This window comes from Elgaria multicarinata, chromosome 4, assembly GCF_023053635.1.
Source record: "Elgaria multicarinata webbii isolate HBS135686 ecotype San Diego chromosome 4, rElgMul1.1.pri, whole genome shotgun sequence".
Lineage (NCBI taxonomy): Eukaryota > Metazoa > Chordata > Lepidosauria > Squamata > Anguidae > Elgaria > Elgaria multicarinata.
The window spans coordinates 148451312-148468254 of record NC_086174.1 but is presented as its reverse complement, the minus strand read 5'-3'; the positions used below and the strand labels follow the sequence as shown (position 1 = coordinate 148468254).

Sequence of the window (16943 nt, the reverse complement as noted above, 5' to 3'; positions counted from 1 at the left end):
CAATTAATAAATGGCAGCTGTTTATTGCCCATATAAATTGGGATTAATCTTCTGTGTGCTGATAAGCTAATGATTCATTGTTACATCAATCAAATAAAATAAACACATTCTTTTAATTAGTTTCCCAGCCATTAGCTCCTGAATAGTGCTTCGTCTCCTGAGTTCCTATATATTTGGGTGCATTAATGTGTCTAAATTTGGAATAGTCTTCTTAAATGAGTGACAGAGTTAAAAGGGGAAGGTAGGAAGAAAGTGAGAGGAAATGTAAAGATTCTTCACTCATTCCTTGAGGGGGAGAAAGCAAAATACCAGTTATTTCATCAGCACAGTGCCGGTATTTCAATAGATGCATTAATCTGTGTGCAATAGGTACTCCATGAAAAAAAAAACACTGCTGTACACTGCACTGTCTCTCTGCAGGTCCCTTTGCATTGCTATTTTGTGATGACGTGGCCAAATGGATAGAAATGTCCAAATGCCACCAAGCCTATAATCCTATATCCAACATGTGGCTCCTATATAAGAAGAGCTATACCGATTCAGACCAAAGTCCTAAAGTTAGTCTACCATTCTGTTCTGTTTCCCATAGTGGCCAACCACATGCCCACGGGAAGCCCACAAGGAGGACATGGGTGCAATTGCCCCTTCCCATTCATGTTCCCAAGCAACTGGCATACCAAGGTTTACTGCCTCCAATACTGGAGGCAATACATAGCTATCCTGTCTAGTAGCCATTGATAGTCTTTGTTATGATCCCAAGCCCTCCCACCAAGATGTGACATGTTAAAGAGGCCTGCTGTGCAATCTACAAGGTTTTGTTCAGTAAATGCACATCTCTTCACACCTGACAGGAGTGTGAATGCTAGGAGGTATCCTCTAAGCTTAATTAAACAAGCAAGACAGTTGCCTATCAACTAAATGGACAGTTTTCCAAAGTGCCAAACAGTCTTTTTCTAAATCCCTCCTTCAGGGAAGGTCTTCAAGTTGTAACCTTGGGTGATCGGCTAACCTAGTGGGCTGCTTCCCAACTCCTCTTGCTTGATCCTTCAGCAGATTCTGGGACGTCAATCCCAATACTCCTTCCTCTTCCAACAAAGACTGAGCTCCCAGGAAGGGGGAGGATGATCTCTTAGACTGGTCCTCCTCTTCTATATGCTCCTGGGAAGATTCCTCCTTGATTTCTGGAGAACCTCAGAGAAATTCTTCGTCTGCTTCCTGCCTTGGCTGGTATACTTCTTCTTCAGGTTCCAAGTCCGATTTGGGATCCATATCAGGGAGACCGGGCCTGATCCTGACACCCTAATCCTCCGCGAATCCCATTTTAAAGCCACCCAGGTTGGTGGCCATCACTACATCTTGTGACAGTGAATTCCATAGTTTTAAGTGTGTGAAGTATAAAGAAGTCCTTCCTTTTATCTCTCATCATTCAGATCCACGGGATGACCCCAGGTTCTAGTATTATGAGTGAGGGAGAAAAAAAATGTCTCCCTATCCACTTTCTCCACACCATGCATAATTTCCCATGCATAGTTATCCATTCATAATTTTCTACACCTCTATCGTGTCCTGCCTTGGTCATCTTTTTTGCAAGCTGAGTTCCAATTCCCCCCCTTCTCTTCATACAGGAGTTGATCCAGCAGCCCATTGATCTTTTGACTGCATCCTTCTCCATCTCTGCAATCTCTTTTTTGAGTTGAGGTGACCAGAAGTGTGCACAGTATTCCAAGTACATTTGCATCAGAGAGAGATGGTATAATCCTCCCATGAAGCCACCACCACGTCAACTGAGCTGCAGGACCTGCACAGAGGCAGCCAGGAAATGCACATCAAACCTTGGACCTCACCTAGTTGTACTTCTCCAGGCTCTGATTTTGCCAAGCTCTCTACACAGATGATGAGCCTCATGTGGCGCAGAGCGGTAAAGCAGCAGTTTCTGCAGCCGAAATTCTCCCCACGGCCTGAGTTCGATCCCAGCGGAAGCTGGTTTCAGGCAGCCGGCTCGGGTCGACTCAGCCTTCCATCCTCCCGAGGTCGGTAAAATGAGTACCCAGCTAGCTGGGGGAAAGGTAATAACAGCCGTGGAAGGCAACAGCAAACCACCCCACTATAAGGCCTGCCAAGAAAACGTCATCGAAAGCTGGCGTCCCTCCAAGAGTCAGTAATGACTCAGTGCTTGCACGAGAGGTTCCTTTCCTTTCCTCTATACAGATAACCTGCTAGGATCTGCTTGGCTCCTCTCCTTACTTGCAGAATTCTCCCCATTTTATCTTTGCCCACCATAATTTGAACACTGATTCTATCCAGTGAGATAATACTTTCTGAAAGCCAGAGTTGCCAACACTGTATACTATATGTACATAGGGATGTGCAGGCAGAATAGAAGACAGACTCATGAGCTGCATTCTGACATAACATTAAATATGGATTATCATTACAGGAGCAAGTATGGGTTTATTCCTGTGAATGCACCCCTGAAAGCCAAAATAAAGCCAGCTGTGTCATCCATCCCCAAAGCTGCTTGACTGGTGTTCAAAAAGCACCACATTTTAGACTCTGGACTCAATGTCCTTACAGAGAGTGTCCCCTTTTTCAACTGTAATTGCTTCACTTACTATGAAATGTGGTAACTCCCCTGCCCTGCCCACTGTGTTTGAGGGCCCTCCTGCTCATTCTGCTGAATGGGGCCCCAGACATCAACCCCAAAGTCCTACCCTAAAAGCACCACTGACACCAAAAAGCCTGTTGTATGATTTGGCAGAGCTAAAGGTATATGCAAAGAAATGCAACTTATTGGCAGCTCTGAGATGGGAGAAGGAAAGCATATGCATATTAACATGTTTCAATCTGTTTTAACAACTGAGATTCTTCTAGCAATTAGCAAAGCATTATTTTGCAGTTATGATATACATGTGTGTGTGTGTGTTTTCTCCTTCTGGGTGTTGTTGTTTTTAATTAGAGCAAAGTGAATCATATGAAATAATGTGCTTCTTATATTATTGGCTTGGTGGAAATTTTAGGAGTAAGATCCAATTCACTTAAACTTGTTAGAGTGGAATCCAGTCATGCAAATGGAAGTCCACTTGGGCCATGGGACGTCCCCTTCCTCCACCCCACACACACCCTGCACACCCCTCCCAAGATCATCTGTTCTGGTGGGTCCTCTGACCCTCTCGAGTAGATTTCTGGGATGCGCAGGGGGTGGGCTGGCATGGTGAGAGAGGGAATTCTTTCTCCAGGTACTGCTGCTGGAAACCCCTTCATCAGCAGAGAAAACTGCATCGGATTGCACCCTTATTTTTCTTCCTTTTGACAACATCTTGCACTCCCACCCCCACTACCAAATAAGCTGTGTCATGCCTATACCAGTGTAAAAATGACCTTCAACGGATAAAAGAAAGAGAAAACGCAATGAGAGGAATCTCTATTGCTGGTGGTTGTGAAGGCCATTATTTCCCAAGTGAAGAGAAGAAGACTTGGATTAATGGCTGACGGTGGGTGGAATATAATAGGCTACATTAATACCCTGTTTCCAGATTAATTGGCTACGCAGCAAGACTTCAGTGCCTCAGTCCCTTGGGAAAGTCTCCTGCACAAGCCCTATTGAAATTCATTGTAGCTTCACAAAAGTAGAACTTAGCATGACTTGTAGACCCCTCTCATGGTTTGCATGCAGAATATCCCAGGTTCGATCCCCAGGCTCTCCAAGGAGGGCAGGAAAACCGCCTGCCTAAAATGCTGGACAGATGCAGTCAGTCATTGCTGACAACACTGAGCATGATGGACAGACCAATGGTCAGACACTTATGTTCCTAAGTAGGCCCTCCATCAAAATGTCCCAGTTTGCAGGGCTCCTGTTCACTGTTGCAGACAGACAGCCATGCGTTGGTGCGGGATACTCCATTCTATTCCCTCTCCCACCCAGGTTCTCATTTTTAAGATTTGTTTGTACTTCTGCACACCTCAGGGTCCCCCTAATCTTGCTGCTACTTCCCTCTGTCTGTGGGTGGTGCCGTTTTGGCCTCCTAGGCAATGGGACTCACAGCCTGAACATCAGAAATAGAAGAAGTGAGGGCCATTTTCCTTCAAATGGTAGGATGACAGAAGCGCCAGGCAATGTTTACTGATGGATGGAGTGGGGGCATAAAACCACAGACCCTTGTGCACTGTGAATGTCATGCATACTCTGAGATGTTCAGTGGGCGTTGGCTAAGTCTAAACATACTCAGCTGGAAATATGGGGCAATGGGTCAGTAACAATGCACATGCTCTGCATGCAAAAAGGCCGCAGGTTCAACCCCCAGCACCTCCAAGTAAGGCAGGAAGAACTGCCTCTACAAGTCCATGTGGACAATACTGGCCCAGATAGACTGATGGTCTGACCCTGTATAAAGCCGGTATGTAAATCACAATGGTTTGGGTGGAATCACAGCCTTTGACTCCCTCAAACAGAAGGCATCTCGTGAAAAAATAAATATTTTGTTCTGTTCACCAACCAATAAAAGCCCAAAGAATGGGCTCTAGAAATACGTCTGATTTATTTATTTATTTATTTATTTTATTACATTTATATACTGCCCCACAGCCAAAGCTCTCTGGGCGGTTTACAACATTTTCTCAGACTCTGCAAGACAGAAGATGTTCTGGTCCTTGCAAGTTGCCTACAGATCTCACATTGGCTCCATTGCAGTGCTGGGGTGGAGACAGGACTCACAGAGTCGAAGTGCTAGGACGTTTTTGATTAGCAAGAATGATTACATCATCTGCCACCCCTCTCAGGCTTCTCCACTCTCTCGAAGCTTAGCTGCGATCCTCACAGTAGCTAGTGGGTGGGAATAGATTTTTCCAGCAACAAATATTGTAAGTTAGCCCTGTTATTTTGGGGTGGCTAAGGCATGAATAGGCAATTCAGTTTCCAAAATACCTGCTCTTGATGGCGATGGAAACTGCTAGAATTGGCTTGTTGATACGAATACACATAGCTGCCTGCATTTTTGGACTCTACTTGACAGTGTGGTTATGAGGAGCGCCTGCACTTAAAAAAATTACCACTACCCCACTGCTCTAGTACTAATTTCCCAGTCCAACTCTCTAAGTATGAAATGTTTGAAGTGGAACAAACTTATGGCCTGAAATAGAAGCAATAAAAATATACCTAAGAACAGAAAGCCACCTGCTTATTTCTTTTGATTTGGCACAGCTACTCCAAATAGGCCAGCAAACATTAAACTCCTAATCTGGCAGCTGTTTGCTAATTTTAAATAATAGAGATTGCACAGTATAGTTCTTTTAGACAAGTTCTCCTAACCAGACAAAGTGTTTTGCAGACCGGACAGGCCCTTTAAGAGGTGAAGATGCCTCAAAAATTTCCTTGAAGTGACCGAGTATCTTAAAGCACACAGGTAGAATGCATTTTGCATGTAATGATAATATATGTGGCATTCACGTAGTGTGGCTACGCACCACATGTTGGTGGACTCCCATTCCCATCAGTCCTAGCCAGGCAAAGCCAATGGTGAAGGGTGATGGGAGTTGCAGTCCAAAAACCTCTGGAGGACCATCTGTTCCCCATCTCCCCCCATGGCTTTAAAAGGGGATTATTTATTTATTTATTGCATTTATATACCGCCGCATAGCCCAAGCTCTCTGGGTGGTTTACAAAAGTTTAAAACAGTAAACATTAAAAAGAAATTAAACAAATTCATGGAGGATGAGGCTAGCAATAGCTACTAGTCCTGATGGCTACTAGTCCTGATGGCTGTTTGCTACCTCCAGCATCAGAGGCAGTATGCCTGTGTACACCAGTTGCTGGGGAACATGGGTGATGTTGCGCTGATGTCTTGCCTCTGGGATTAAGAACATAAGAACAGCCATACTGGATCAGGAAAAGGGTCCATCTAGTCCAGCATTCTCTTCACACAATGGCCAATCAGCTGCCCATAGGAAACCCACAAGCAGGACATGAACGTAACAGCACCCTCCCACCCATGTTCTCCAGCAACTGGTGTACATAGGCATAGCGCCTCTGATACTGGAGGTAGCTTATAGGTATCAGGACTAGTAGCCATTGATAGCCTTCCCCTCAAGGAATTCCCACAGGCAGCTGGCTGATCACTCTGCCAACAGAACATTGGACCAAATGGACCCTTGGTCTGATTCAGCATGGTTCTTCCAAAGTTCTTATTTTGGTTCAGCCTGATTTAACCAAGCTAATCAGCACACCCAAAATTGAGATTCACATTAGCAGTGTTAAAATCAGTCTAAACTATATCATGAAGGTTTAGATGGAAGCAGGAAATTAGCACAGAGAGAGAGAGAGAGAAAGAGAGAGAGAGAGAGAGAGAGAGAGAGAGAGAGAATTCAGACTATGTTATGACAGCTATGTTGCCAAAATGGGTGTACTGAGAAACAAAAGAACAGTATCAGCATGTTCAGGGAACCACAAGGTTTGCAGAAGTAGAAAAATCTTTAGGGAGGGGGGAGGAATCTAAGAAATGCCCCACCCTCAAAATATAGTCCAATTAAAACTGAGCATGCTCAGTGGACACTGAATGTTAACTATTCCTACGAGGATGGAAAACCAAATAGGAGAGGGAACAGAATGGACTCTCATAGAAAAGGTCACGGCTGTTTGGCTGAAATGCTGATCAGGAGTTCTCCACGCTTCAATATTGTGCTGCAGGTCCACTTCTCCACCCAGATTGCCTGAAGAGCCACTTACTCTGACCACACAGGTTTTGGTTTGGTTTGGTTTTTGGGAAGCCACTACCCAAGTGGGAGGCTGCACAGGTGAAGCATGAAGTTCACCTGAAGGACTGGAGAAAATGCCTTCTTTGACCGGAAGTGGCGTGGGCAGAAGCGGCTGCGCTTCAGCGCTTACATGTGAAACTGTTGTCAAGGAAGGCTTTGGGATGATGCTCTATGAATGCACTATCTACAGAGTAATGGATTCATTTATTTAAATGCATTCAAATGTATACAGCCCAGCAATTCCCGAAGGCCCCGGGTAGGTAACCATTTTAAGAGGGCATGTAATATTCCATTAAAGCAGAATAAAATTAATGCGCTCTGCGATATCTTTTGATTAGATTTGATTTATTACTTTTAACCCTGTTTTCCATCTGCAGATTCACAAAACTGCTTGCTGGATTAAAAACAGTACAATGCAAAAAGCAGACAGTCTAAGGCAGTGGAAGATGAATGGCAACCAGGTATTCTTCACCTCAGCTGCCTTTGGTGATGGTCACACTTCAGCCTTGGTGGGCAAAACCAAAGGCCTTGCTACGAGAAGGATTTCTGGATAAGACCAGATGCTGAGCTGGATGGCTTGACCAGACCACCCCCCTCTCAAAAAAAAAAAAAAAAAAAAAGCTACTTGAATGAAGGCAGATGCTTTTCGTCCACTCTAACCATTGGACTACTTTGGCATGATCCACATCTAATGTCACATGCACAAAATTGCACCCTCGTAGTTTGTGTTCATTAAATCTGGAGTAACTGTCCCCCACCCCCCAAACATTTTAGATTTGTACTTGCAACCACTAAGGCCATAGCTAGACCTAAGGTTTATCCCTGGATCATCCAGGGGTCAAACCTGTTCATCTAGATGACACACAGGGGATCCAGTGCTCAGGCAGGGGCAAACTCTAGATGATTCCAGGATAAACCTTAGGTCTAGCTGTGGCCTCTATCTCACTTCATTCATCAGCCTGCATTGAAAGGTTAGCTATAACCTGCCCTTTTACCCATCCTATGTACTTTTTAATGGGTGTTAAGGGGTAACTGATTTGCTTTAAATTACCTTGAGATGGGATCCCCCAGCCATCAAGTTCTACTGAGAAGTAAGCCTCACTTGGTTCAACAACCCTTATTCCCAGGTAGGTGCGTATACAATTCGAGTCTTTGGCTGCAATCCTATATACACTTATGTGGGAGTAAGTCCTACTGAACTCAATGGGACTTTCTTCCTTACTTCCTAGTAGACATGCCTAGGATTGCATTGAATGATTTATTAACCATAGTAGAGAAGCAGTATATCTCTGAAAACTGCACGCTTGGCACACACAGTGCAGAAGGGCTGCTTCCTTCAGGCTTTCCCAGGGTATCTGGCTGGCTCCTTTGGGAAGCAAGAGGATGGACTAGATGAGCCTTTGGTCTGATGTGGCAGAGCTCAACTTTTGCTTTTAGGATTATTCTCTACAATTATTTCAGGCCATCTGCAAATTTCTCTTTTCATCCCGGTTTGCAGTTCTGTTCCCAGTACAGTTCCTTCAGCCACCTGCTGTTTACCTTTCTCTCTGTTGCAGAAAAGAAAAGGTCCGTTTTGTAATCAACATTAGCTTAATGAAAGGTTGAATGTGGCTGTTAAGAAACAAAGGACAGGGACAAAGTTGCCATTTCTATTTCCCGTGAAATCTGCTGTTCTCCACCAACCATCTGCGTTATATCAGTTTGTGGTAATGACCACCTACAGCCTTTCCCTGAAAGGGCTTTGTAACGTAAGGAAATGTGTCTTTTAAAAATAATTGCTTTCCAGTCACATGGAGTTGTGTGCTGCACATGGCATGTATCTCATTCGTATGTATACATAGGAACATAAGAAGCGGCTTTATACTGAGGTCAGACCCTTGGCCCATGTAGTCCAGTATTGTCAACTCTGACTGGCAGCAGGGGCTCTCTAGGGTTTCAGGCAAGGTTCTTTCCTGGCCCTACCCAGAGATGCCAGGGATTGGGGCCATTTGCATGCAAAGCAGGTGCTCTACCACCATGTACAAAATGCCTACACAGACAGGCAGATAGACAAACAGCTCAGATTATCAGCACACTATAAGAAAGCTACAGCTTCTTGGGAAAATGGGGTGTTGGCTTGGTTATGGAACAAGGAATTCATATAGAAGCATGGCAGTTGGGATTTCACAACTACTTCAGATTATATAATAGTTCTGGATATTGGGTTGGATCCAGAGATATACATGCTTAGAGTTATGCCCATTAAAAACAATGGAAGAAGTTGGCCACAACTAACTTAACTACCATTTATTTCAATGGGTCTACCCTAAACATAATCAAACCTGAATTCAGTCCATAGGTTTTTGATCCAGACTTCTTTGTTTCCCCCCTACACTTCAGGACTCTTAACTCAGATTGTGAAGCTGTTATGTGCATGTTTTAAATCTTATTTATTAATAATTCCTGTAATTGTATTGTGAGCTAAAAACCTGGCAGGTAGATAACACATTGCACAAACATACCAGGAATTATTAAAGTATTCTACTGTGGGCCTACTTATTCTGAGGGGATATAGTCTCTATGCAATGGCACTTGATTTTTCAAGGGGAAGAATTTGTCTGAAACAAATCCTGTGGAAAAATCCTCCAAAATTACCATGTTGGAGAGAATGCTAGCAAAAGTGTTTCCCTCGCATCATAACTTAGGAAACGTTCAGGTGGGGTGCTGTTTCAGGCAAATGCCTCCCCTGTAACACTGTGCCAAAAGTTATAATATAAACCCACATATTGCCACCTTTAAAAAAAAATCCAAACAAACATGACTGACTACAAAGCTATGTTAGTCTATTGCATCAAACTATAACAGGTCTTGTGGCACCTTGAGAACTAATACATTTATTCTGGAAGGAGTTTATGCATTAGACGAGATTCAAACAAAACTCGAATTGAGCTTATATGGGACCATTCACTAAAATGTGAGTCTGTTAGCACAGTATATACAAAACTAGATACTAGTGAAGACAAATGCAGACATAATCAGAATTTTAGTGCCTGGGCCTGTCCCCTGTTTTTGGCAAATCGTATGCCCGTATGGCTGCATGTCCTACACAATTAGGTACCCCCAAAATACAATGCAAGAAAAACGCTTGGGCTTTTTCCAGAGAATAATTAGTCATATTGATCCATACAGGGTGATACCGTATAATTACTGATTCAAGAACTTGGCTGTGAACATTCTGAGGGCTGGCGGAATACTTTGATCACCTTAGGTGTAGTAAAAACAAACAACAGCAGATGCACTGCAATTTGCACAACTGAGTTCAGTTTCTTGTTCTAAGTTTATATTGAAAGCTCTGGGTACTTAAATTTCTTAACCTGTTCCAAAGTATTCCCTTTTAATGTCCAGCAAAACTTTTTCTATGACTTAGAGAAAACCATAATTTTAGATTTTACAAGATTTATAATCAGTGAATTTTTATCACAATACTCTGAAAGGCCTGTAAAAGCTGTTTCAAATCCAGTTGAGTTAGAGATAATATCACAGCATCATCTGCATATAACAACAATGAGATCTGCCTCAAACCAAACTTGCAGGGGGAGATTCCTTCTACCGGCAGCAAAGTTGGGGCTAAGTCATTTGGGAATAAATTGAATAAAAATGGGGTCCAAATACAACCCTGTTTTACACTCTTGTTTATCATGGTCTCATTTGTCAATTGGCTCTGATGACCACAATGGACTTGAAGATTATTTTGGGTGTACATATTATGAATAAGGAACAACAATCATCTATCCATAGATATTCTTTTTAGTTTTTCCCACAAGCATTTTCTTGAGATTCATGAAGTGTTACCGAGATGTTCAGGTTTTTATGGTGGGCAAATGATCAAGCTAGCACTACTTTTCCTAAAGTTAACTGAACTATGGATAAAAATAATTCCCTTTTCCATGGGAACTTACTTTTGATCGATTGGGTTTTTTTTTTAATGAAAGCATCTCTCACATGCCTGTTCTTGACTAATTTCCATTAACAAACAACGAGAAACAGCATTGATAAATCACAGGATAATTGTCTTTTAATGGTCTATTTCTGCCCTGGAATGCTCCCCACAATGACGAGTTCTGAGAAAGCAAAGCAATTAGCCACATAAGGCCATACTTGCAGAGGAAAACACTAAGCCTGCAATTTTCCCCTAACAGCCATAGCCTTAAAGTTGGTGGCTGGAGGTCCTTGCAGAGTCATACCTCTCAGTAAGAACTACGCAAACAGGTAAAGGCAAGGAAGCAGCGATATTAATTGTGAATCAAGCCATTTGGTCAAAGCATCTAAGCTACTCCTCATGGAAAGGAGAAATCAAGGATTTACTGTTGAGTTTAATCTCATGCAAAGCCAGAGACAGTAGAAAATAAATGTACATTTGCAAATAAAGCATATGGTGTGTGTTTCCTTCTTCTCCTTAAATGGAGTGTAAGGGAAGGGAAAGAGGAGAGAAATGAAAATACAACTTTCTAGGGATTGCCTTAAATCCCTCATATGTAATCCTACAATTCTGTGCTGGAGAGTAAACCAACTGGAGAGAATAAACTGAGTCCAGTCCCACTGAACTCAGTGAGACATACTTCCAAGTAATAAGCCTTATATGGTATACAATGCACATCGCTGTGTATTTGTTTAGACGTCACTGATTGTTAGAGGGAGATTTTAATCTAGAAGTGTTAACAGCACAATCTTATACGATTCTACTCAGAAGGAAGTTCCATTGAGTTCAATGGAGCTTACTCCCAGATAAGTGCAACCTGAATCTTAGACAGAAAGAAACAAATCTTGTGGTTATAGTTCCCTCTGCCAAGAGGAAATGATGTCCAGATAAGTTATTGCTATTCACAATAGAAGGAAATCAACTCCCACTTCTAGCTCCTTGTAGCAAGGCACATGGAAAGAGATTGGCATTCAGTTGAGGTTACACCCTTGTGATATATGTACAGGCATAACCTCATGAATAGTCCATCCCAAAACAGGGCAGCACGGTTACTAACAGGGACTGGCCGACGAGACCACATCACACCAGTCCTTTTCCAGCTTCATTGGCTGCCAGTCCAGGTCCAGGCCCGATTCAAAGTGCTGGTATTAACATTTACAGCCCTAAAAGGCTTGGGGCCAGGCTATCTGAAGGAAGCCTCCTCCCGTATGTACCTGCCCGGACCCTAAGGCCATCCTCAGGGGTTCTTCTCCACGAGCCCCTGCCAAAGGAAGTGAGGCAGGTGGCTACCTTGAGCAGGGCCTTCTCTGCTGTGGCACCCCGGCTGTGGAATGAGCTCCCTAAGGAGGTTCGCTTGACACCTACATGATATGCTTTTAGATGCCAGGTGAAGACCTTTTTATTCTCCCAGCATTTTAACAGTCTATAAATAAATTTTAACTTGGTGTTTTAAATTTGTAATTTTGCATTGCTGCTGTTTTTATCTGGTTGAGCTTTTATATTGTATTTTATATTATGGTTTTATACTGTTGTTTTATACTTTGAATGGTTTTAATTTTTGTGAACCGCCCAGAGAGCTCCGGCTATTGGGCAGTATAGAAATGCAATAAATAAATAAATGAAATAAAATAAGTCTTAACATGAACACTTTGACCTTGTCCCTACTTCTTTTGCTCGGCATTTTGCAAATCTCCTTAATCTGATGTCTATTTCTCATTTATGGGGAAAGTATCAGTGAAGAAAAGGGACCTGCAGGTAGGCTGGAGCTACTTTTCTGAATCAGGATGGGAAGAGAACGGACCTAAGGGAAGAAATGGCACATCCAAGGAATTTTATGCAAAGAAGCACAGCTTTTTGGAGATTTGTCTTTAGGATTCCTTCCCCCAAAGCCATAGCAATGCAATCACATCACTCATAAACAGAGGGGTTTCATTCCAGCAATGCTAGGTGGCACAGAATCTATGAGACAGCCATGCAATTAAGCCAGAATGGTCATTTGTTTTGCCTTCATTTTTCTAAAGACTTCTCCATCAAATTAGACTTATTAGGTGACTACAGGGTAGTTTTAATTTAACAGCCTCCCCTGCTCAGCAAAGGCACTTTCTGGAGCTAATAACCACAGAAGTTAATAAGGAGATACATATTGACTGCAATGGAAGCTGGATCAGGTCTTTCTTGCATAACTGCTGGGGAAAGAAAGGACAGAGCAGTGATGGTGAGACTGTCTCATTCCATGTACATCTCAGAGAGGAGCTTCCTCTCTTTTTTAAGGACTTTGCAGGAGCTGTATTAACCAGAAGGATTTCATAAGATCAAACACTCACCTTCGAACAGTTACTGTGGATTACTCAGACAGTATTTCTGTCTTGATTAATATGAAGAGAGTGCCAATTTGGTTTCAACTTCAGAAAAGAGAAAGCACTTTGGCGTCATTAACTACTAGTAGTCATATGCATCTGTACCTCAAACATGTTGTCTTGCCTTAAGATTCCCTGCTGCTCTGAGTTCTAACCATAACTATCAGCTTTGTACTTGGCGTTAAACTTCAAATTACTTTCTATTAAATTTACATTATATTTACATTTTAATCCCAGGCAGAAGCTCTTTGTGTCCAGCTCTACTTTATTTAAATCTATTGTAGCCATACTGAAGCCAAACTAAAAAGAGGTTCATTTCCAGATTCGCATGTGCAAGGCTGGGGAGGTTCCTGAGAGGAGATACCATTTTAGTCACTAACCCAAAGATCTGCCACCTGTGATTATTTCAGCAGGAAAAATAAAACTAGAGGATGGCTGTATTTTACCAGCAATTAGTAGGTACCAGCCGGACCAAGTGGGGGAAAACCCCACTGTGGGTTTAGATGCCATTGGGACTGATCTAAAACCTACCTAGCACCATGCTCTACTCCTGGTGAGGTCTTTGCACATTTGACTGTCCACATATTAGAAACTAAAGCAAAGGAAGCATCCATGAGAACCACCTTGTATTTCTCCCAACTTGGTGGATATCATAGTAGTGTGCACTTCAAGGAATGACTTGGCTGGCTCATTTTAGTGACTACAAGCATACACATACATATCCAGCCGTCATCCATAAGACAGTGCTAAAAAAAAAAAATACCTAGGTGAGGGTATTTGGGTCAGAAGCAATCATCCACTGATTAGAGTTTCAAAGAACTCTTTTCTAAAAGAAAACCAAGAAACCCCAACCCTCTTGTCCTGTAAAATGCATGCACAAATCTTTCCAACTTTGCAAGGCGAATGTATCAACATCATGCACAAATAAATCACCTGGGCTGCTGGCTAGTTTTAAAAAATAAAATAAAAAATAGAGCGGACCTTACCTTCCTGACCCCATTAAAGCCATATTCTGCAGCAAGTTGCCTGGCTTCTGCTTCTCCCCCTTTGTGAAACTCAACCAAAAAATGATTTGTGTAGACGGCTCTTTCGGTTGCAGAAGCAAAACCAAGGAGCCCCAGGAAAAAGAGGCCAGCTGTCTTCCAGTGTGGAACAGGGTCTGCCTTCATGGCTCTTTCGGACAGGGTGTGCGAGGGAATGGTGGCGGCAGCTACGATCTCAGAAATAAATATAAGCAAAGGAGAGTATTAATAATATCGACAGGGGTGAAGGTGGGGGTGGGCCGTTCAGTGGGCAAGCAGCAAAGTCAGCAAATCAGCCAGCGCTCCGGTTTAGCTTCTCTCTGCTTTGAGGAGAGGGAAATCCGATGGGCTGGCAGCTCGTGAAATTATTCTGATGTGTGCGTGAGCGTGTGTGTGTGTGATGCCAGATCTGCATTTTTCAGCTCCGCCTCATCTATAATACAGCGCGGCGGCTAAAAGAAAGCACCAACCCGGGCAAGGTGAGGACGCGGGACTGCCAATCGCTGAGATGCAAGTGGGTGTGGGGTCCTCCCTCTGCCTCCCAATTGGACGCACGCTAGCTGAGCCCAGGCAAGCCTTGCTTGCTGCTGCTGCTGCTGCTGCTGCCTGATTCAGCACCCTGGAGAGTTCCTCCATTTCTCAAGCCCGGAGCGAGGGGAAGGAAAAGCCCGAGGGGAGGAAGGGAGAGAGTGAGAGGTTTTGTGCAACGCGAGGTGACACTGAAACACGAGCCACGCTGCTTCGACATCAGCCGGAGCTCTGTCACCCCACCCCACCCCAGCCCCGGTCGACATTCCTGCAGGGTGCGGGACTCCTCCACCCTCCGTTTCCATCACGCACTCCGCTCGCTCCCTGTTCGGTTGGAGAGGGCTCCCCGCCGCCTGCCCCCTCAATTCGGAATCGCCTTTTCCTCCCCCTTTCCTCATGCACATTCGCTACATTTTAAATGGGGAGAAATGGGACCGTTTCCAGAGTACATTTGCAGAGAGGCTTCTGAACTTGGACGGGGACGATAGGTCTAGTGGAGGCCAGTGGCTCCGATTTCGGTGAGGCTGTGAATCCATTCTGGGTTTCAGTTAAAACCAGCCAGAACGCTTAAGCTGTCCAAGGTGCTGAACCCCAATCTCAAACTAGGTTCAGTACCTTGGAGACCTCCTTCACAGTTCTGGCTGGATCCGACTGAAACCCAGAAGGGATTCACAGCCCTGCTGAAATCAGAGCCACCAGCCTTCAATGAATATCTCTGTGACAACGGGATTGGTGGACTGTCTCCTCCCCATTTCTTCAGTCAGAGGATATGATTACAGATTAAAACACTCATAACTGATCCATCACATATATAATTTGAAAATCACCTTGCCTGTCTGTAAATAAAAGGAAAACAGTGATCATATATTAATCCCAGATTTTAAACTGTGGCTGGGATTGGGTAGGGTTATTTGTATTCCTAATTTTTTTTAAGATTAATAATATCTACGGCTCTTTGAACATGCAAAGCATTTAGCCATTTTTCATCTTCAGAATGAATGGAGGAGGTGTATGAGGCCAGACTACTTATAGACCCTAAGAAGAGCTTGTCTTCCTTTGCATTTTTGGCTTGGATCTGCAAGGACCTTTGTGTGGGGACTTGCTTTCCTCTGGTGGCAGAACATAGTCTGGAGTGGACCTCAGAAGATTGATTAGATGACCAGACTGCCTTTTCTGGCAGAAGATCAAGCTAGGTCCTATTTTGGTCCCTCCATCTCTGTCATAACTATCCACATTTTAGGTATGTGTAACTGAGGCCAAGAGAGTACACCATTCACAGGGGCAGCCCTACCATTTGGCAGAGTGAGGCTGCCACCTCTGGCATTGCTAGACAGCGTGGCAGAAGCAATGATGAACACTTGGCCACTTTCCTTGATTCTTCTCTGTTGGGGGAATCAAGCCGGGTATGCAGTGTGATCTGCTCTGTGCCCCTTAAACAAGCTTGATGACATCAGACGCCATGGAGGATGCTGTCCAGCCACCTGTGTTGAAATAGATTCAACCAGTGGAAGCTGGTAGCTCTGATTTAAGTGGAGCTGAAACTCCATTCTGGGTTTCAGTCAGAACCATAAAGGATCTATAACCAAACCCCAATGAGGTTCAGCACCTTGGATAGCCTCTATACATTTATGGCTGACTGAAACTCAGAATGGATTCATAGCACCACCAGCCTCCAGTGGATCCAACTATTAGCCTGGTAGGCTTTTGTATATGGAACGTTCTTCACCTTGGGCAGAAAATAGTATGTGTTGCCCTTTAGAGTGGTGTACCACTTCCAGCCATATCAGCTCAGCATGGACCCTGACAGGAGGAAGAGGCACGAGACATCAAAACAAAACAAAACAAGAAACCAAACTTAACTTACCCCAGAGAAGACTATTCAGTAGATCACTGCCCCATCCACTGAATTATTTTAATATTTCAGTCACGTGTACAACTGAATACGGAACCAATTTCCAGTGTCTGGACAAGTCTAGGCTTCAGTTGTACCTCCTTACTTCTACCGTATGTCTCCCATCCAGAAAATAAGTTGCAGCTTTCAGTAGTACACAAACCAAACTAAAGGCTCATGCATGTAAGTAGATGATTGTCAGAAAATACCTAGCCTAAAAAAGTTTTAAATCCTGAATGCGTGTATTTACAAAGACTGGTCAAGACCAGAATATGAGAGCAAGTGATCCAAATTAAAAAGAAGACCAGGTATTTCTTACTTTTTTTACTGACAATTTTGCTGAGTTACTAGTCCTAAAGTAAAGTTGAAGAAGATGCAGTTTTTACTGTTAATAACGTTAACTTTAATAAGTTGTTGGTAGGAACTAGGAAGCTCATATA

At 43.5% G+C, this 16943-nt stretch overlaps 1 protein-coding gene across 1 annotated transcript in view; it reads right to left on the bottom strand.

The window, feature by feature from the left end:
- Positions 1 to 14278, bottom strand: part of PCSK2 (proprotein convertase subtilisin/kexin type 2) — a 230149-nt gene extending 215871 nt beyond the window's left edge. The window contains exon 1 of the mRNA XM_063125359.1: positions 14049 to 14278. Coding sequence (XP_062981429.1) covers positions 14049 to 14231 — 183 coding nt within the window. The 5' untranslated portion in view covers positions 14232 to 14278. The remainder of the gene's footprint in view (positions 1 to 14048) is intronic.
- Positions 14279 to 16943: the final 2665 nt, after the last annotated feature.